Below are 14,190 nucleotides of genomic sequence, written 5' to 3' on the forward strand. Positions count from 1 at the left end.
TCTCAAAGCACTCCATTATAATGTTATCTAGAAATAATGTTACACCGCATGCCGGCGAGCTTTGAGTCAAATATCTATATTGATACCAAACCCGCAAACCTCAACTTCTTGATATTCTATCAGGCATTAAACTTGACATACCATTACATATGCAATCGTTTCACTCTGGACTTCTATTATTTCGAGACGCGAAACATTCATCCTAGGTTTATTTATGGAAAATTAATAATATGGAGGCGCATCGCTTGGTCTAAGCTAGCCAGTCTCGGGAGTGATTGGCAGAGAGCCAGTCTCCGTCCTGTCCCTAAGCGCCTTGTTCTATGCATTGCTGTCTAGTCTAGTGAAAAATTGCCTGGAATATTAAACCACAGAAAGCCCCCGGCAATATAGATATTTATTATTGAACTTGTTATTGTCCTGTTTTGTCTTGTGACAAATTATTTGTTAGCTCAAGGAACCTCAACATATATCGACTGCGTTATGGCTACGGAGATTGGACCCAACCCACTTGACACTAATGGATTATGCCTTCTGTCTTTAGATGGTGGGGGTGTGAGGGGACTCTCAAGTCTTCTGATATTAAAGGATGTTATGACACAACTCAATTCAGAGCGTGAGGATAACCAACTGCTCAAACCGTGTGATGTGTTCGACCTGATTGGAGGTACAAGCACAGGAGGGTATGTATCAGTAAAATATTGACCAAAAGCTGCGCTAACATATGGCACATATTTAGACTGATCGCTATAATGCTCGGACGGCTGGAAATGGGTGTCGAGGAGTGCATCCTTGCATACACCGAATTGATGGAATCGGTCTTCAGCGAGAAAATCAGCAGTGTTCCAGTTGACTGGTCTGGAAAGATTGTATCACAATACGACAGCAAGAAGCTCAAAAAGGCCATTGAAAATGTCATCATTCGTGCTGGATTGTCGCCAACCGACCTGATGAATGACGGGAAGCCCCATCGCTCTAAAACATTTGTCTGCACAACCTCCAAAGACACATTACAAGTCACACGGCTTCGCAGCTATTCTGTTTCGAATGGGATTGCGCTGCCAGCGACGATTTGTGAAGCAGCATTGGCAACCTCCGCCGCGACCAGATTTTTTGATTCGGTTTCGATCGGCAATCACCAATTTGTGGACGGTGCATTCGGTGCCAACAACCCAATCGAGGAAGTAGAGGAAGAAGCGGCCGATATCTGGTGCACTATGAGTCGGGCCCTGAAACCATTAGTGAAATGTTTGGTGTCTGTTGGAACTGGCGATCCTGCGAAACTCCCCATGGATGACAATGTGCTCAAGTTTCTTTCAAAAACATTAGTCAGAATGGCAACTAAACCTGAGAGTACTGAGCGTCGCTTCATGGCTCGATGGAGCAATGAGGCAAAGGGAAAACGTTACTTTCGCTTCAACGTCGAGCAAGGACTGCAGCAAGTTCACATGACCGAGTTTGAGAAGCAAAGTGTCATCGAATCCGCGACATATGCCTATCTGCATCATTCTTCCCAAAAGGTTCGCCTTCGTGATTGCATTTTGAATCTTTCAGACAAAGCGGGTAAGACTTGAACCCGACAAATCTTTATTTTGTTCTGCTTAGCTGACCAGTTACAGAAAAGACTACCATTGACTTTGAAACAATTATACGTGTAAGATGTGGATGTCCATTATCCAAGAGGATCATCTTGTTGGCGCGTCGAATACTAACTCTCAATTAGGAACATGGAGCTCGAATTGCTCGCCATCGAATCCTGCAAACGATCCATTCATCATGCAACAATCTTGGCCACAGAAAGGATGCGGGCTGGTTTGTGCCATTCGACAGGAATCCTCGATATGTCGACCGTGATGTCGTGGGCAAGGTAAAACGCAGATTATTTGTCGAGAACCGAGCCGAAAGAATTGCTATTTTTGGCCTCGGAGGTATAGGCAAGACACAGATTGCCCTAGAGCTTGCGTATCAAACACGAGAGCTCTATCCAGATTGTGCCATCTTCTGGCTCCCTGCAGTTGATATGGAAAGTCTCCAACAGGCATACCAAACCGTGGCCGAACAGCTTGGAATCGGCCTCGATGACAAGGTGGATACGAAGAGCCTTATCAAAGATCACCTGAGCAAGCCAAGCACCGGAAGGTGGTTGCTGATTTTTGACAATGCCGATGAGATTGATATTTGGACTGAAGCCAAAGGTTCAACACCTGGAGGACTGAAAGACTACCTTCCTACAAGTGACCAAGGCGCCATTCTCTTTACCACTCGAAGCAACAAAGTGGCTCAGTATCTGGCGGCAACCAACATTATCAAAATCCCGGAAATGGACGAGCATAAAGCCACTCATGTATTGCGAAACTCTTTGGTTGACAAGGAAGTCCTTCACGATACTGAACGTACTCGAAAACTCCTCTGCCAGTTGACCTTTCTTCCTTTGGCTATTGTGCAAGCCGCTTCATTTATCAACGAAAACGGAATCTCCCTCGCCAGCTACGTTGAGCTTTTAGATGGACAAGAGCAAAGCGCCATCGATCTGTTGAGCGAGGACTTTGAAGATAAAGGTCGATATAAAAGCATTCGAAACCCTGTCGCAACCACCTGGCTCACATCCTTTGAGCAAATTCGACGCCAGAATCGCCTTGCTACCGACTATCTCTGTTTCATGGCCTGTATCCAAGAAAAGGATATATTGGTTTCGCTTCTCCCCCCGGATCCAAGTGTTGAACAGCAAAAGGCGATCGGTTTGCTCAGCTCTTATTCATTCGTACGCTTGAGGCATGGAGATTCTCGTCTCGATATGCATCGCTTGGTTCACCTTGCAACAAGGAATTGGCTGCAATCGGTCGGTTCCCTGCGAACATGGCAATCGTGTGTGTTAGGTTGGTTGGCATCGCGCTTTCCTAAAGTTGATATGATGCACCGGACTCAATGGAGAGCAGCAGTACCTCATGCCCTGCGCACCCTCACTCTGACTTCAGGAGAAGACCCTCCCACCGAACGACTCCAGGTTTTACTCAACGTAGCCACATGTCAAATGCATGATGGCAGGCCCAAAGAAGCTGAGGCCCTTTACAGCGAAATTGTCGAGATCTCGGAGGCAATGTTTGGCACTGAGAGTTCTTGGGCTATTCCAGGCCATATCGGACTTGTAAGTAGCTACATGTATCAAGGCAAGATGGAGAAAGGGATCAAATTGTGCGAGGAGATACTAGAGATCCAGACAAGACTTCATGGTCCGGGTAGCGTTGCAGCGAATGTAGCTCTTGCTCGCTTATCAGATGCCTACTATGTGGCCCGTGACCTCAAGAAATCTCAAGCTCTATACAAGAAAGTCATCCCATACTACCTCAAGACACTGGGCCCTGGTTGCGAGGAGACAATGGATATGATTGCTCGCCTGGCCATGAGCTACCACTTCAATGGACACCTCTCAGATGCGACAGAGTTATCTATGCAATTGCTGCATATTGCCAGACGAACGCCCGGATCGGAGCGTCCTGGAACACTCAGAATCATGAACGTGGTGGCCATAATATACTTGGAGCGATGGCAACTAAAAGAGGCTGAAGCGTTGTTTACAGAAGAACTCGAGATGGAAAAACGGATATATGGGCTTGAGCATCCTACCCCAATTGGAACGATGGGATGGTTAGCTACTACATGGAGACATCAGGGACGACGCAAGATTGCAGTTACCTTAATGACAGAGTGTGTTTCGTTGAGTGCTCGCGTCAATGGTTTAGATCACTACATGACCCGAATTCAGCACTCAACTCTGGGGGAATGGACTAATCCCAAGTAAGTTTCTCGGTACTGCACTGTAATTGATGGTGCATGCGCTGACATTTACGAACAAGAACACTCCACTCCTTCCTGAGCAATAATCTCAGTTATTTTCGGCATTCGGATATGATATTGCAATGCAGGAGACGATATCCTAGAGTTAAGAAGTATGGTCTATACTACGTCGGGCGAGAGTTGAAAAATGATCCCTTGCTTCGCGAGATCCAAGAAGCCGTGAAGGGTATGTCCATAGAGAGACAAGTTTCGAGCGGTGCAGTCACTATAGTTGATGGCCAGACGGCCAAAAAGGATCCTTTGACGGGATCATTTCAACAACACCCCCAATCATCTATTTGAAGTCTCAAATTATTTCAAGCTCAGGGCTTTCTCCATACAACTTTCATATATTTTCACCCTCGTCCAAATTGAACCTCCTATTGTATATAGCTGAAGAGAAAAATGTGAATAATAAGCAAACCCTATATTCAGTCATTGAAACACGGTCGGCATGGAGGGGAAGCTACCAGGTAATCTGTGATAGGGCCCGCAAGGAGTTACTTTTGCGTCTAGTGACCCCGTGCTCTTGAGTTCTGCCTATCGCACACAAGAACCATACTTATTGCCCCCAAAGGTTGACGGCAAACGAAATCCTTGCCCATTAACAACGACACTAGGACCAACGGAGTAATCTCGACCCGTTGCAGAGGAGTTCGCTATGACCGCGTCTCCACCCGCGAGCCCTCGGACGAAACGATAATAAGTGGCTAGCCCGTCGTCTAAAATTATTGCCCAAATGAGGGCTGCCCCGTGCGCTTTGCTATTAGGTTGTCATGCAGGACACCCGAAGGAATCTTCATTTGCGCGAATCCCAATTGCGATTCATGGGGACTTGCCTAGTTCATAAGATACCGATTAATTAACTAATAAGTACATAGCAGTGATATTTATATCTCGACTATGACTTCTGGGATAATGGAATCCCTAGAGCAAGCTCAAAACACACCGGCTGATCAGACGGGTATCTCGGTTGGTTATACCTGGATCCGGCCCAAATCAGATAAGAGAATTTTCTCGGAATCCATCCGAGTTCCTGGATTTCCTGCGCGACAAGCGAGACACTTGAGGGAATTCCATGATTTATGACCGGGAAAACGAGACAGTATCCACAGTTAATACGGAACTCTGGAAGCCAAGAGGCCAAGCGAAGCTTGAGACTAACGATACGAAGCTTATTGTGGAAGACGCTTACCCGTTATGGCCTAGCGCTCGCTAGATAAGATGAGGGCGACATCTGATTAGATCTGCCCTTGTCGCTGTTGTTTCTTGGTGGATCCAGCACCAGGCTAGCAGCCCTGGCATTTGCCGAGTGGATAAAACAATTTCACCAAAGCACCAGTGGCCGCGAAAAGGCCCCGATATTGCTATGTGGGTCATAACACCGCGTAGTCTTTTACGACCTTTTCGGTCTCCCATCCGAACTCTGCCGATCTCGGTGGTTTTTTGTAATATAAGTGCCACCGGTGTCCCTTTATTTCTAAGCTTGTGTTAAGTCCTTGTTTAATTTTACCTTGTTTTGACTATGGGTGTTCGTCTTTTGGTCCGAAGGGCCCGAACGGTCTTTAGTCGCGTAGCGGCTTCTGACGCTGCAAGCTCAGTTGACACACCTGCAGTGGATGGAACCGCCGCTGAGGAAAGCAAGAGAGATCCTGCCACCGATACTGAAATTCAGCAGCCGGAAACGCCGGCGGAAGATCTCCAGCATGGTGTCAGGGATATTGAGGCCATCACCATGACCTGGTCCAAGCGAACTTTGATTATGGTTTTTCTCAAGTGAGCCCTTTTCTCATGCAATTAATTTGAACATTTGCTAAATCTGTTGACCATAGTATCTGGTTCCTATACTTCGTTAACGCCTTCCAATCCACGGTTTTCTCCAGCCTGAGCCCCTACGTCTCCAGTTCTTTCGCGGCCCACTCGCTGTCCGGTGTGCCTACTGCGCTTGCCGATGCTTTCTCGGCGGCAATTTACATCCCCGTCGGAAAGATGATGGACACTTGGGGCCGTGCGGAGGGATTCTTGCTGATGACATGCTTCGCTACTCTGGGATTGATTCTCTTGGCCGCTTGCAACAGCTTTGCCATCTACTGCACTGCATATGTAAGACTACCAACGGCGCTCATCGTGACGCCCCAGAAGGTTTGTTTCGTAAATGCTTACATCTCGACCAGGTCTTTTATTCCATTGGTTTCAGTGGCATGGAATATGCCATTGATGTAATGACGGCGGATGCCTCCAAATTGAAAAACCGAGGCCTGGCATTTGCCTTCACCTCTTCACCATACATTATCACCGCCTTTGCCGGACCCAAGGTAGCAGATGAGTTCTACTATCGGGTCAGCTGGCGATGGGGCCTGGGCTGTTGGGCCATTATCTTCCCTATCGTGGCGGCACCTTTGTACATCATGCTCAAGACCAATCTTCGCAAAGCCGAAAGGGAAGGTCATCGAATCCAGGAGAAGAGTGATCGCACATTGTTGCAAAGTGTCTGGTATTGGATTATCCAGTTTGATTGTGAGTGACACCTTTCTCTATCATTTCGGCGCTGCCCATATGGTGTCAGTCGGACACTATCGACATGACTTGCCAATTTCAACCGTTTAATTCTTCTAACAACGACTAATCTTGAATAGTGCCTGGCGTTGTCATGTTTACCGTTGGCCTGGTCCTCTTCGAACTTCCCTTTGATATCGCGTCTGAGGCGCCCAACGGTTGGGGCTCGGGTTATATCATCGCCATGCTTGTGGTTGGGTTCTCGATGCTCTTTTTCTTTGCTATCTACGAAAAATGGGTGGCCCCGGTGCCTTTGCTCAATATCCTCATCCTCACCGACCGAACCGTTATCGGTGCCTGCCTTTTGGATGCCACGTACCAGCTATCTTACTACTGCTGGAACAATTACTATACATCCTTCCTACAGGTCGTCAACGACTTGAGGATCGCCGAGGCTGGATATGTGAGCAACACATTCGACGTTGTGTCCGGTGTGTTACTTCTCATCGTCGGCTGGATTATCCGAAGGACCGGCCGTTTCAAGTGGCTGTTATACATCTCTGTTCCGCTTTACATCTTCTCCCAGGGATTGATGATCTATTTCCGCAAGCCCGGTATGGGAGTCGGATACCAGATCATGTGCCAGATTTTCATTTCGATCGGCGGTTCGATTTTCATTCTCGTTGAGCAGATTGCCATTTTAGCCGCTGTCGATCACCAACACGTTGCTGCTGCCTTGGGTTTATTGAATGTGGTTGGTACTATCGGCGATTCCGCTGGTTATACTATCTGCACAGCTATTTGGACCAATACCTTCCCCAAGGCTCTTGCAAATTATCTCCCAGAGTCGGCTATGTCAAACTTTGAGAACATTTACGAGGATATCACAGTGCAGACTAGCTATCCCATGGGAAGTGAGGTAAGACTGGCTATTCAGGCGGCCTACGGCTATGCTGAAGTCCGTATGCTTTCAGCTGGTTTAGGTGTCATGGCTTTGGCCATTGCCTGGACCATCTTGATCAGAGATATTGATCTCAAGAAGACCGCCCAGGTCAAGGGTACTGTCTTCTAAGAATCATCGGGCAAGATAGCTAGTTATGGTCTCCGGTTGGATATCTGACTATGTGCATCGTACTGTTCATATTCTCCCAAGCACTCTGGGAGGATCCAATCATGGTAAAAAGTTACTATTGTGATATGTTCTCTGCTGTTTCTTGTCCGTTTCTTGTCTCTTTTATCTGTTGATATCTACTCCTGTTATATATATGGGAACGCATGAATAGTAATAATTTATCCATATACCCAATTTTGATTTTACTGTTTCACAACCCCAGATGTGAGACATATCTTTGAGTTTAACTAATTTTTCTTCATATTTTCTCCAATTTCCGGGGATATCTTCGTGACATAAGAGTCAGGCACGGGACAAGTGGAGGATCTGCAGCGGAGAAGGGTGTGTGGATTTACCCGTCAATCACAACTCACATCCCCTGTCATGGCGTTGACCAACTACCCCTCAACGCCCAGCCAAGGGAAAACATTTGGAATGTGGCGCCAATTTTCAAATCAGCGTGATGAACCTGAAATTGCTCGCTGATATAAGGCTTGGCACCTTTCCCGCCAAGATCCTGCTGTAGTGTTGCATGAGCTAACGCAAGTAGCAGACCATTATTATTAATTGCGATATAGGTCGGCCTTGCCTTGTGCCGATGTTTCCCCAGATGGCAATTACTCGCAGGGGCTCCCTCTTGGTATATGCACCCCTCATGGGGATTTACCTAATTAGGATTGAAGTGTTGCTATTGGGGTCGCTGTCACCAGATTGTTCTGCCTAGGCGCCTAAAGGAAGAGACCAAGTTATTGTCCTCGAACCCCTCATGGAGATTTACCTAATTGGGAATGAAATGTCGGTATTACGGTCGCTGTCGGCAGATTGTCCTGCAAAAAGGAAGGGATCGTGTTATGATCCTCGAACCCCTCAGACGTCACCTCGATCCATCCGGGTCAATTGGAGCACAATGAGGAGCACAATTAATTATCCGGCATGGAACTCGTTGGGTCATGGAGTTGCTTGCATATAAATATCCACTACAGCGCGCCTTTCAACCATACTCCCTGCATTCTAAACAGCATTGGCGAGTTCAAACAGCCAGGTTTGGACTGATCACACCAAAATGCTGCACAAATACCTTCTTTTGCCGCTTTTGGCATCATATGGTGCCGCTGTCACCATTTCGGTAGCAAAGTCTGGAGGCAATGCCACATCAGGTCTGCAATATGGAGCCATGGAAGAGGTATGTTCGGCTTCTTGTCTATTGTAGTATTGGATCTAATTGAAGGCCTAGGAAATCAACCACTGTGCTGAAGGAGGTCTCTATGCCGAATTGATCCGCAACAGAGCGTTCCAGGGGAGCACGAAATTCCCTTCGTCACTGGAGGCCTGGTCTGGTGCCGGGGGCTCATCGCTGTCCCTGAAGAACCTCACCGATCCATTGTCAACTGCCCTTCCAACCTCAGTCAATGTCAAGGGCACTGGCACAGCCGGGTTGATTAATGCAGGTTTCTGGGGAATTGACGTCCGTCCCCAGAAGTATACTGGTTCCTTCTATGTGAAAGGCGCTTACAAAGGCTCTTTCACCGCATCTCTCCTTTCTTCTAGCGGCAAAGTTTTGGCCACTACCAAGGTTGCCTCAAAGAGTGTTGCAAACGACTGGGTGCAACATGAGTTTGTTCTTACTCCCAAAGACAAGGCTTCTGATACCAAGAACAAGTTCTCGCTGACCTTTGATGGCTCGGTAAGATTTGACATGGAACTTGCGACGCGCCTCGGCTAATTGTTTCTAGAAAGCGTCGGGTGGCTCGCTTGATTTCAATCTGATCAGCCTGTTCCCGCCCACGTGGAATGATCGCCCCAATGGCATGCGGAAAGACTTGATGCAAGCCATGGCTGATATGGGTCCTGTAAGTTGACGTTTACCTATTGCTCTGAATATGATCCAAGATGAATGATGCTAATAAGCTTGGTAGACATTCCTACGCTTCCCTGGAGGAAATAACCTCGAGGGTGACAGCATCGAGGGCCGCTGGAAGTGGAACGAGACCATTGGACCACTCACCGACCGACCTGGGCGTGCAACAACCTGGCAATACCAAGAGACCCTTGGATTGGGTTTGATTGAGTACATGGAGTGGTGTGACGATCTTGGCATGGAACCCAGTGAGTAGATCATTCTGCGACATTTTAATTTACCAAGCTGACAAGCCCTTTTTAGTCCTGGCGGTCTATGCTGGACTTGCTTTGAACGGGGACGTTGTCCCGGAGGCCGACCTCGATTTCTATGTGCAGGATGCCCTCAATGAGATCGAGTTCTTGACCGGCTCTGTGGACACCGAGTACGGTGCTCTACGTGCTAAGGTTGGACACCCAGAGCCATGGACAATTCGGTATGTTGAGGTTGGAAACGAGGATATGCTGAGCAACGGTCTTCCTACGTACAAGTCCTACCGTTTCTCGGCATTCTACAAGGCTATCACGGCCAAATACCCCGATATCCAGGTCCTTGCGTCTACTATCGATATGACAATTCCTGGAACTGCAGGTGGTGATTACCATTTGTATGATACCCCAGACAACTTCGTCAGCAAGTTCGACATGTTTGACAATTTCACGCGCGAGCATCCTATCCTGCTCGGTAAGTAACTCGATATAATTATGAGACCATAGCTAACACACGTCTAGGTGAGATTGCTGTTACTTCGCCATTAAACGGACAGGATATTGACTGGGATGATACCCATTTCTCTCTGTATCCTTGGTGGATCGGCTCCGTTGCCGAGGCTGTGTTCCTTATTGGCGCCGAGCGCAACGCAGACAAGATTATTGGAACTACCTACGTCAGTTGTTTCAACTTAGACTGTCCCTTGGCTGAAACTGACAAAGTAATAGGCTCCCTTCTTGATGAACCTGGACAGCTACCAATGGTCCCCAACTATCTTGTCCTTCAACTCCGATCCTGACCAGACCGCTCGCTCTACGAGCTGGCATGTGTGGAGCGTATGTTACACTACCATCAGACCCCGAATGTACACTTTACTGACATACAAACTAAATATAGTTATTCAATCACAACATTATGACAAACACCCTCCCCGCCACTTCCTCTGACGCCTTCGGTCCCTTGTACTATGCGACAGGTCTGAACAGCAAGACCAACTCTCACATCTTCAAGGCAGCAGTCTACAACAGCACATCTGATGTGCCTGTATCACTGACATTCGAGGGCGTCGGCCGCGGCGCCAAGGCAGACTTGACGATCCTGACTGCACCAGATCCATTCTCTATGAACGAGGTCGGCGGGGCTAACCTCGTCAATAGCAAGACCACCCAGGTCAAGGCTGGCAAGAAGGGCGAGTTCTCTTTCAAGCTGCCGAATCTGAGTATCGCCGTGCTCACTACCAATTAATGTATCGTGAATAGTATGCATTAGTCTTAGGAAGCCTTGCACATACATAGCATGACTCAAATCAAATATATTGCCTGCCTCCCAGTTCCAGAAATACTTCCTTCGATCCCTGTCGCTCTAATCCCTATCTTCGCTTCACTCCCGCCAGACCATAGCCAAACAAGCCTCAAGCATCCTGGACCCGAAACTTCTCCGGTGTATCCCCCTGATTCCGCCAATCCGCAGCCTTGAAAGCCTCCAATTCCTTGAGAGTAGAATGTATGCGCTTGAGATTAGGCACGAAATCCAAATCCATTCGGTACAACAAAGCCTGGTCAACTGTAGGGACCAGCACCACATCCGCCATAGAAACAGCATCCCCAAAGGAATATATCCCCTCCCCACCTTGCTTCACCAACAGGCTCTCGTAGGCTTGGAATCCGTCGGTAAAGGCCTGCTTGACGAATTTATCCCGATCCTCGTTACTCTCACGAATACCCTCCACCCGCTGTACAATACGGGAGTTGGTGGTAGGTTGCGTATCGATCGCGATGATATTCACGAGATCGCGCACCTGCACGCGCTCCTGTAATCCGCGAGGGAGGAGTGGGGATGTATCTGGGAAGCTTTCCTCGAAATAATCCAAGATGGTCATGGATTGGCGGATTATGATCTTTTCACCGCTGGCGCTTGTTACTACCAAGGTGGGCACGCTGGCGCTGGGGTTTGATTCTTTGTATTCGTCTGTTGTGTGCGCTTTGGTGCCGAGGTCGATGTAGGTGTATTCAAGAGGGATACCCTTCAGGTGAGCGGCAATTATGATTCGTTGACAGCATGAGGAGCAGAAGTATGAGTAGAGGTGGAATGTATCGGTAGGCATTTTGGTTGAACTGCTTCGTCTGTATACTGAATTGAGTAGAATGGAAGAGGTGGGATGTTGGTATTATTTAGCAATGGAGGTTACCTTGAGTGGGATCAGCACTAGCACTGATACGGCCAAGTGTGTTTAATAGGAGTATTTTCCTAGATGAAGCAGATATTCGTGAGACTGAACGAACCAGCCTTACTATTTCTATTCCCAACTCGCCAACTTCTATATTCTAAGCTATATCCTTCCGATATACACCACCTGTCGCATTGAGCATCGGCGCTCTGGACTATGCGATCGCTTTATCTACTTCCACCCATCACCTCAATGTATTTCGGGGAGGGGTTTCTTTTTTGGACCAATGCGGATTTGGGGGCCACGCATCACTCGATCGAGTCTGCGCGAGATGTGGTTGACCCCACCATAAACACCACGCCTATCCCCTATACTCCGGTATGGAGTTCCTTCGGGGCGCGAAGTCAAGGCTCCTTATTTGCCGCCCGCGCGCTCTAGACCCTTTCCACGGGTGAAGATAGCAGCGACGGTCGCGATAAATGCAAAGATCGCGGAGGCCATGAAGGAGAGTCTGATCCCGCGGTAGTACACCAGCCGAGCAGCCATTTGCACATCCGGAGGGAGATCATAAATAGCCGAGACTGAGTGGCGGATCTCATCAATCACCTAAGAAGAAACGAGTGTTTAGGTCAGCAAGGCTTGTTCAAGTGCTCGTTATCATCATCGAACGGCGAAGGAATTGTACTTTCCATTTATCTGGTATTCCACTCAAGGCCTCCCCGAGGCCTGAGTTAAGTGTATTCTGCATGATGGTGGAGGTTACTGCGACGCCCCAAACGGTTCCGAGAGAGCGGATGAGGTAGACGGTTGAGGCGGAAACGGCGTGATCTGCACGACATTGTTAGCAGGCTGGCTTGGCAAAACGGCTCGGTCGCTCGCGGATTTGGGTAATAGCGCTGACGGCAATTGACACGGAAAGAGAGAAACGCTGGCTGGCTTACCGGTGTGATCGAAGGCTGCTAGGAATGTGAAAAGAATTCCGGGGTATACCATCCCCTGACCCAGGTTGGCGGGAATGACATAGACGAAATACTTCCATGCCGAGTCGTTGAATCGGAGGAGCATGACGAGCAAATTGCCCACGAACATTAGGGCTGCACCGACACGCACAATGGAGGCTAGCTTGCCCCAGCGTGACATGACGATTCCCGCAATAAGACCACCAAGGGGGGTAAATAGACAGGGAATCACTAGTCGGGTACCAGCCTTGCTTGGCGAATCGAGGAGAATCACTTGGAACATGAGAGGCAGGGTAAAGAGGTACTAAATGTGTCGCGTTAGTCGTGGTCATGACTATAGAACTTGTAGAAGATGTGAGCTTACTGCGTATGCTGCCATCCCGACACAAACATTGGCGATCTGTGTGGATACAGCGAGTTGTCCCCGTAACATCTTTAATGGAATCAAAGGTGCGGCGGTTGTTTTCGCTTCAACAACGACAAATGCGACCAGCAATACCACGCTAGATAGCAATGGCAGGATCACCCACAAGTGAGTCCAAGGGAGAATGTTGCCACCCAGGCTGAGTCCAACCAGTTGCGCCGAGAGAGCCAGAATGAGCAGACAAGCGCCCAGTACATCGATTTGGTGCCAAATTCCTCTTTTCTGCCTATCTGGAGAAGAATCGACGTTTCGTGCTGGGAACTTCAAAACGATATAGCCCATGACCAAAGCAAACAACGAGACTGGAACCTGCAGCAGGAAGCACCAGCGCCATCCGATGGAATCAACGATGGCACCTCCGAAGGAAGCACCACAGATGGCTCCGAAGCCGTACGAGACGTTCTGGATTGCCTGGTACATACCTCGCTGGCGGAAGGGAATGAGATCCGAGTTGATGATTGTTGCTAGGATACTTGTTAGCGATTGATATATCAATGGAAAGATTGGTGACTTACCCATAGTCATCAACCCTCCGCCACCGATGCCCGTCAAGGCGCGCATGATGTTCAAAAAGATTACATCGCGGGCCACGGCACATCCCAGACAACCAATCATGAAGGTAATAGTTGCAGTGAAGAAACAAGACCGGCGACCGAGTATATCGGAGAATCGGCCATAGAGAGGCTGGAATGCCGTGCTTGTGATCAAGTACGAAGTGGTTAACCACGAAGCAGTGTTCGCGGCGTTGAACTCGGAGCTGATCACCGCATAGGTCGAGGCAGTGATCGTGCCGTCAAACCCGCCAAGAAATACATTGGCCATGATTGCTGTGAAATTGTCAAATTTTTGATTTAACTTCTATGCAATTTGATTGAACTTACCGATTTGGATCAGTAGAAATCCTGGTGGTGGGCTCCAAGTCGTAGGAATTGGATCCGATCGCAATAAAGGTTGCTCTTCGCTTTCTTGTGTCGATCTTTCGGCTACATTCTCGTGCGTTGGCATTACGCCTGCAACACTTTTATTCGGATCTAATGCCATTGTCGATTTCGAATGTTTCGAATGTTCGGATCCCAAATTTGCGATTCAGACGAA

General features: G+C 48.3%; 5 protein-coding genes across 5 annotated transcripts; 3 read left to right on the plus strand and 2 right to left on the minus strand.

Annotated features, from left to right (window-relative positions):
* Positions 1 to 480: 480 nt before the first annotated feature.
* N7455_009097 (uncharacterized protein) lies at positions 481 to 3,796 on the plus strand (the record flags this gene model as incomplete). The annotated part of the gene is made up of 5 exons (XM_040958726.2): positions 481 to 550; positions 611 to 680; positions 737 to 1,560; positions 1,617 to 1,651; positions 1,721 to 3,796. 5 exons carry the CDS (start codon positions 481 to 483, stop codon positions 3,794 to 3,796), a joined length of 3,075 nt encoding a protein of 1,024 aa, XP_040810779.2.
* Positions 3,797 to 5,356: 1,560 nt separating this feature from the next.
* Positions 5,357 to 7,399, plus strand: N7455_009098 (uncharacterized protein; the record flags this gene model as incomplete). Its single annotated transcript, XM_040958718.1, has 4 exons — positions 5,357 to 5,607; positions 5,664 to 5,934; positions 6,006 to 6,348; positions 6,468 to 7,399. The coding sequence occupies 4 exons, from the start codon at positions 5,357 to 5,359 to the stop codon at positions 7,397 to 7,399; spliced, it is 1,797 nt and encodes a 598-aa protein (XP_040810823.1).
* A 1,102-nt stretch (positions 7,400 to 8,501) lies between these two features.
* Positions 8,502 to 10,790, plus strand: N7455_009099 (alpha-L-arabinofuranosidase A; the record flags this gene model as incomplete). The annotated part of the gene is made up of 8 exons (XM_040958803.1): positions 8,502 to 8,621; positions 8,673 to 9,122; positions 9,172 to 9,288; positions 9,355 to 9,544; positions 9,600 to 10,019; positions 10,067 to 10,221; positions 10,274 to 10,381; positions 10,443 to 10,790. The coding sequence occupies 8 exons, from the start codon at positions 8,502 to 8,504 to the stop codon at positions 10,788 to 10,790; spliced, it is 1,908 nt and encodes a 635-aa protein (XP_040810826.1).
* A 166-nt stretch (positions 10,791 to 10,956) lies between these two features.
* N7455_009100 (uncharacterized protein) lies at positions 10,957 to 11,649 on the minus strand (the record flags this gene model as incomplete). The annotated part of the gene is made up of 1 exon (XM_040958792.1): positions 10,957 to 11,649. The coding sequence occupies one exon, from the start codon at positions 11,647 to 11,649 to the stop codon at positions 10,957 to 10,959; it is 693 nt and encodes a 230-aa protein (XP_040810838.1).
* A 477-nt stretch (positions 11,650 to 12,126) lies between these two features.
* On the minus strand, positions 12,127 to 14,136 carry N7455_009101 (MDR family MFS transporter; the record flags this gene model as incomplete). The annotated part of the gene is made up of 6 exons (XM_040958791.1): positions 12,127 to 12,318; positions 12,398 to 12,540; positions 12,654 to 12,975; positions 13,036 to 13,559; positions 13,611 to 13,922; positions 13,977 to 14,136. 6 exons carry the CDS (start codon positions 14,134 to 14,136, stop codon positions 12,127 to 12,129), a joined length of 1,653 nt encoding a protein of 550 aa, XP_040810804.1.
* Between the last annotated feature and the right edge of the window lie 54 nt (positions 14,137 to 14,190).

Source organism: Penicillium solitum (genome assembly GCF_028829755.1).
Source record: "Penicillium solitum strain IBT 25940 chromosome Unknown utg000005l_segment0_segment0, whole genome shotgun sequence".
Taxonomy (NCBI): domain Eukaryota; kingdom Fungi; phylum Ascomycota; class Eurotiomycetes; order Eurotiales; family Aspergillaceae; genus Penicillium; species Penicillium solitum.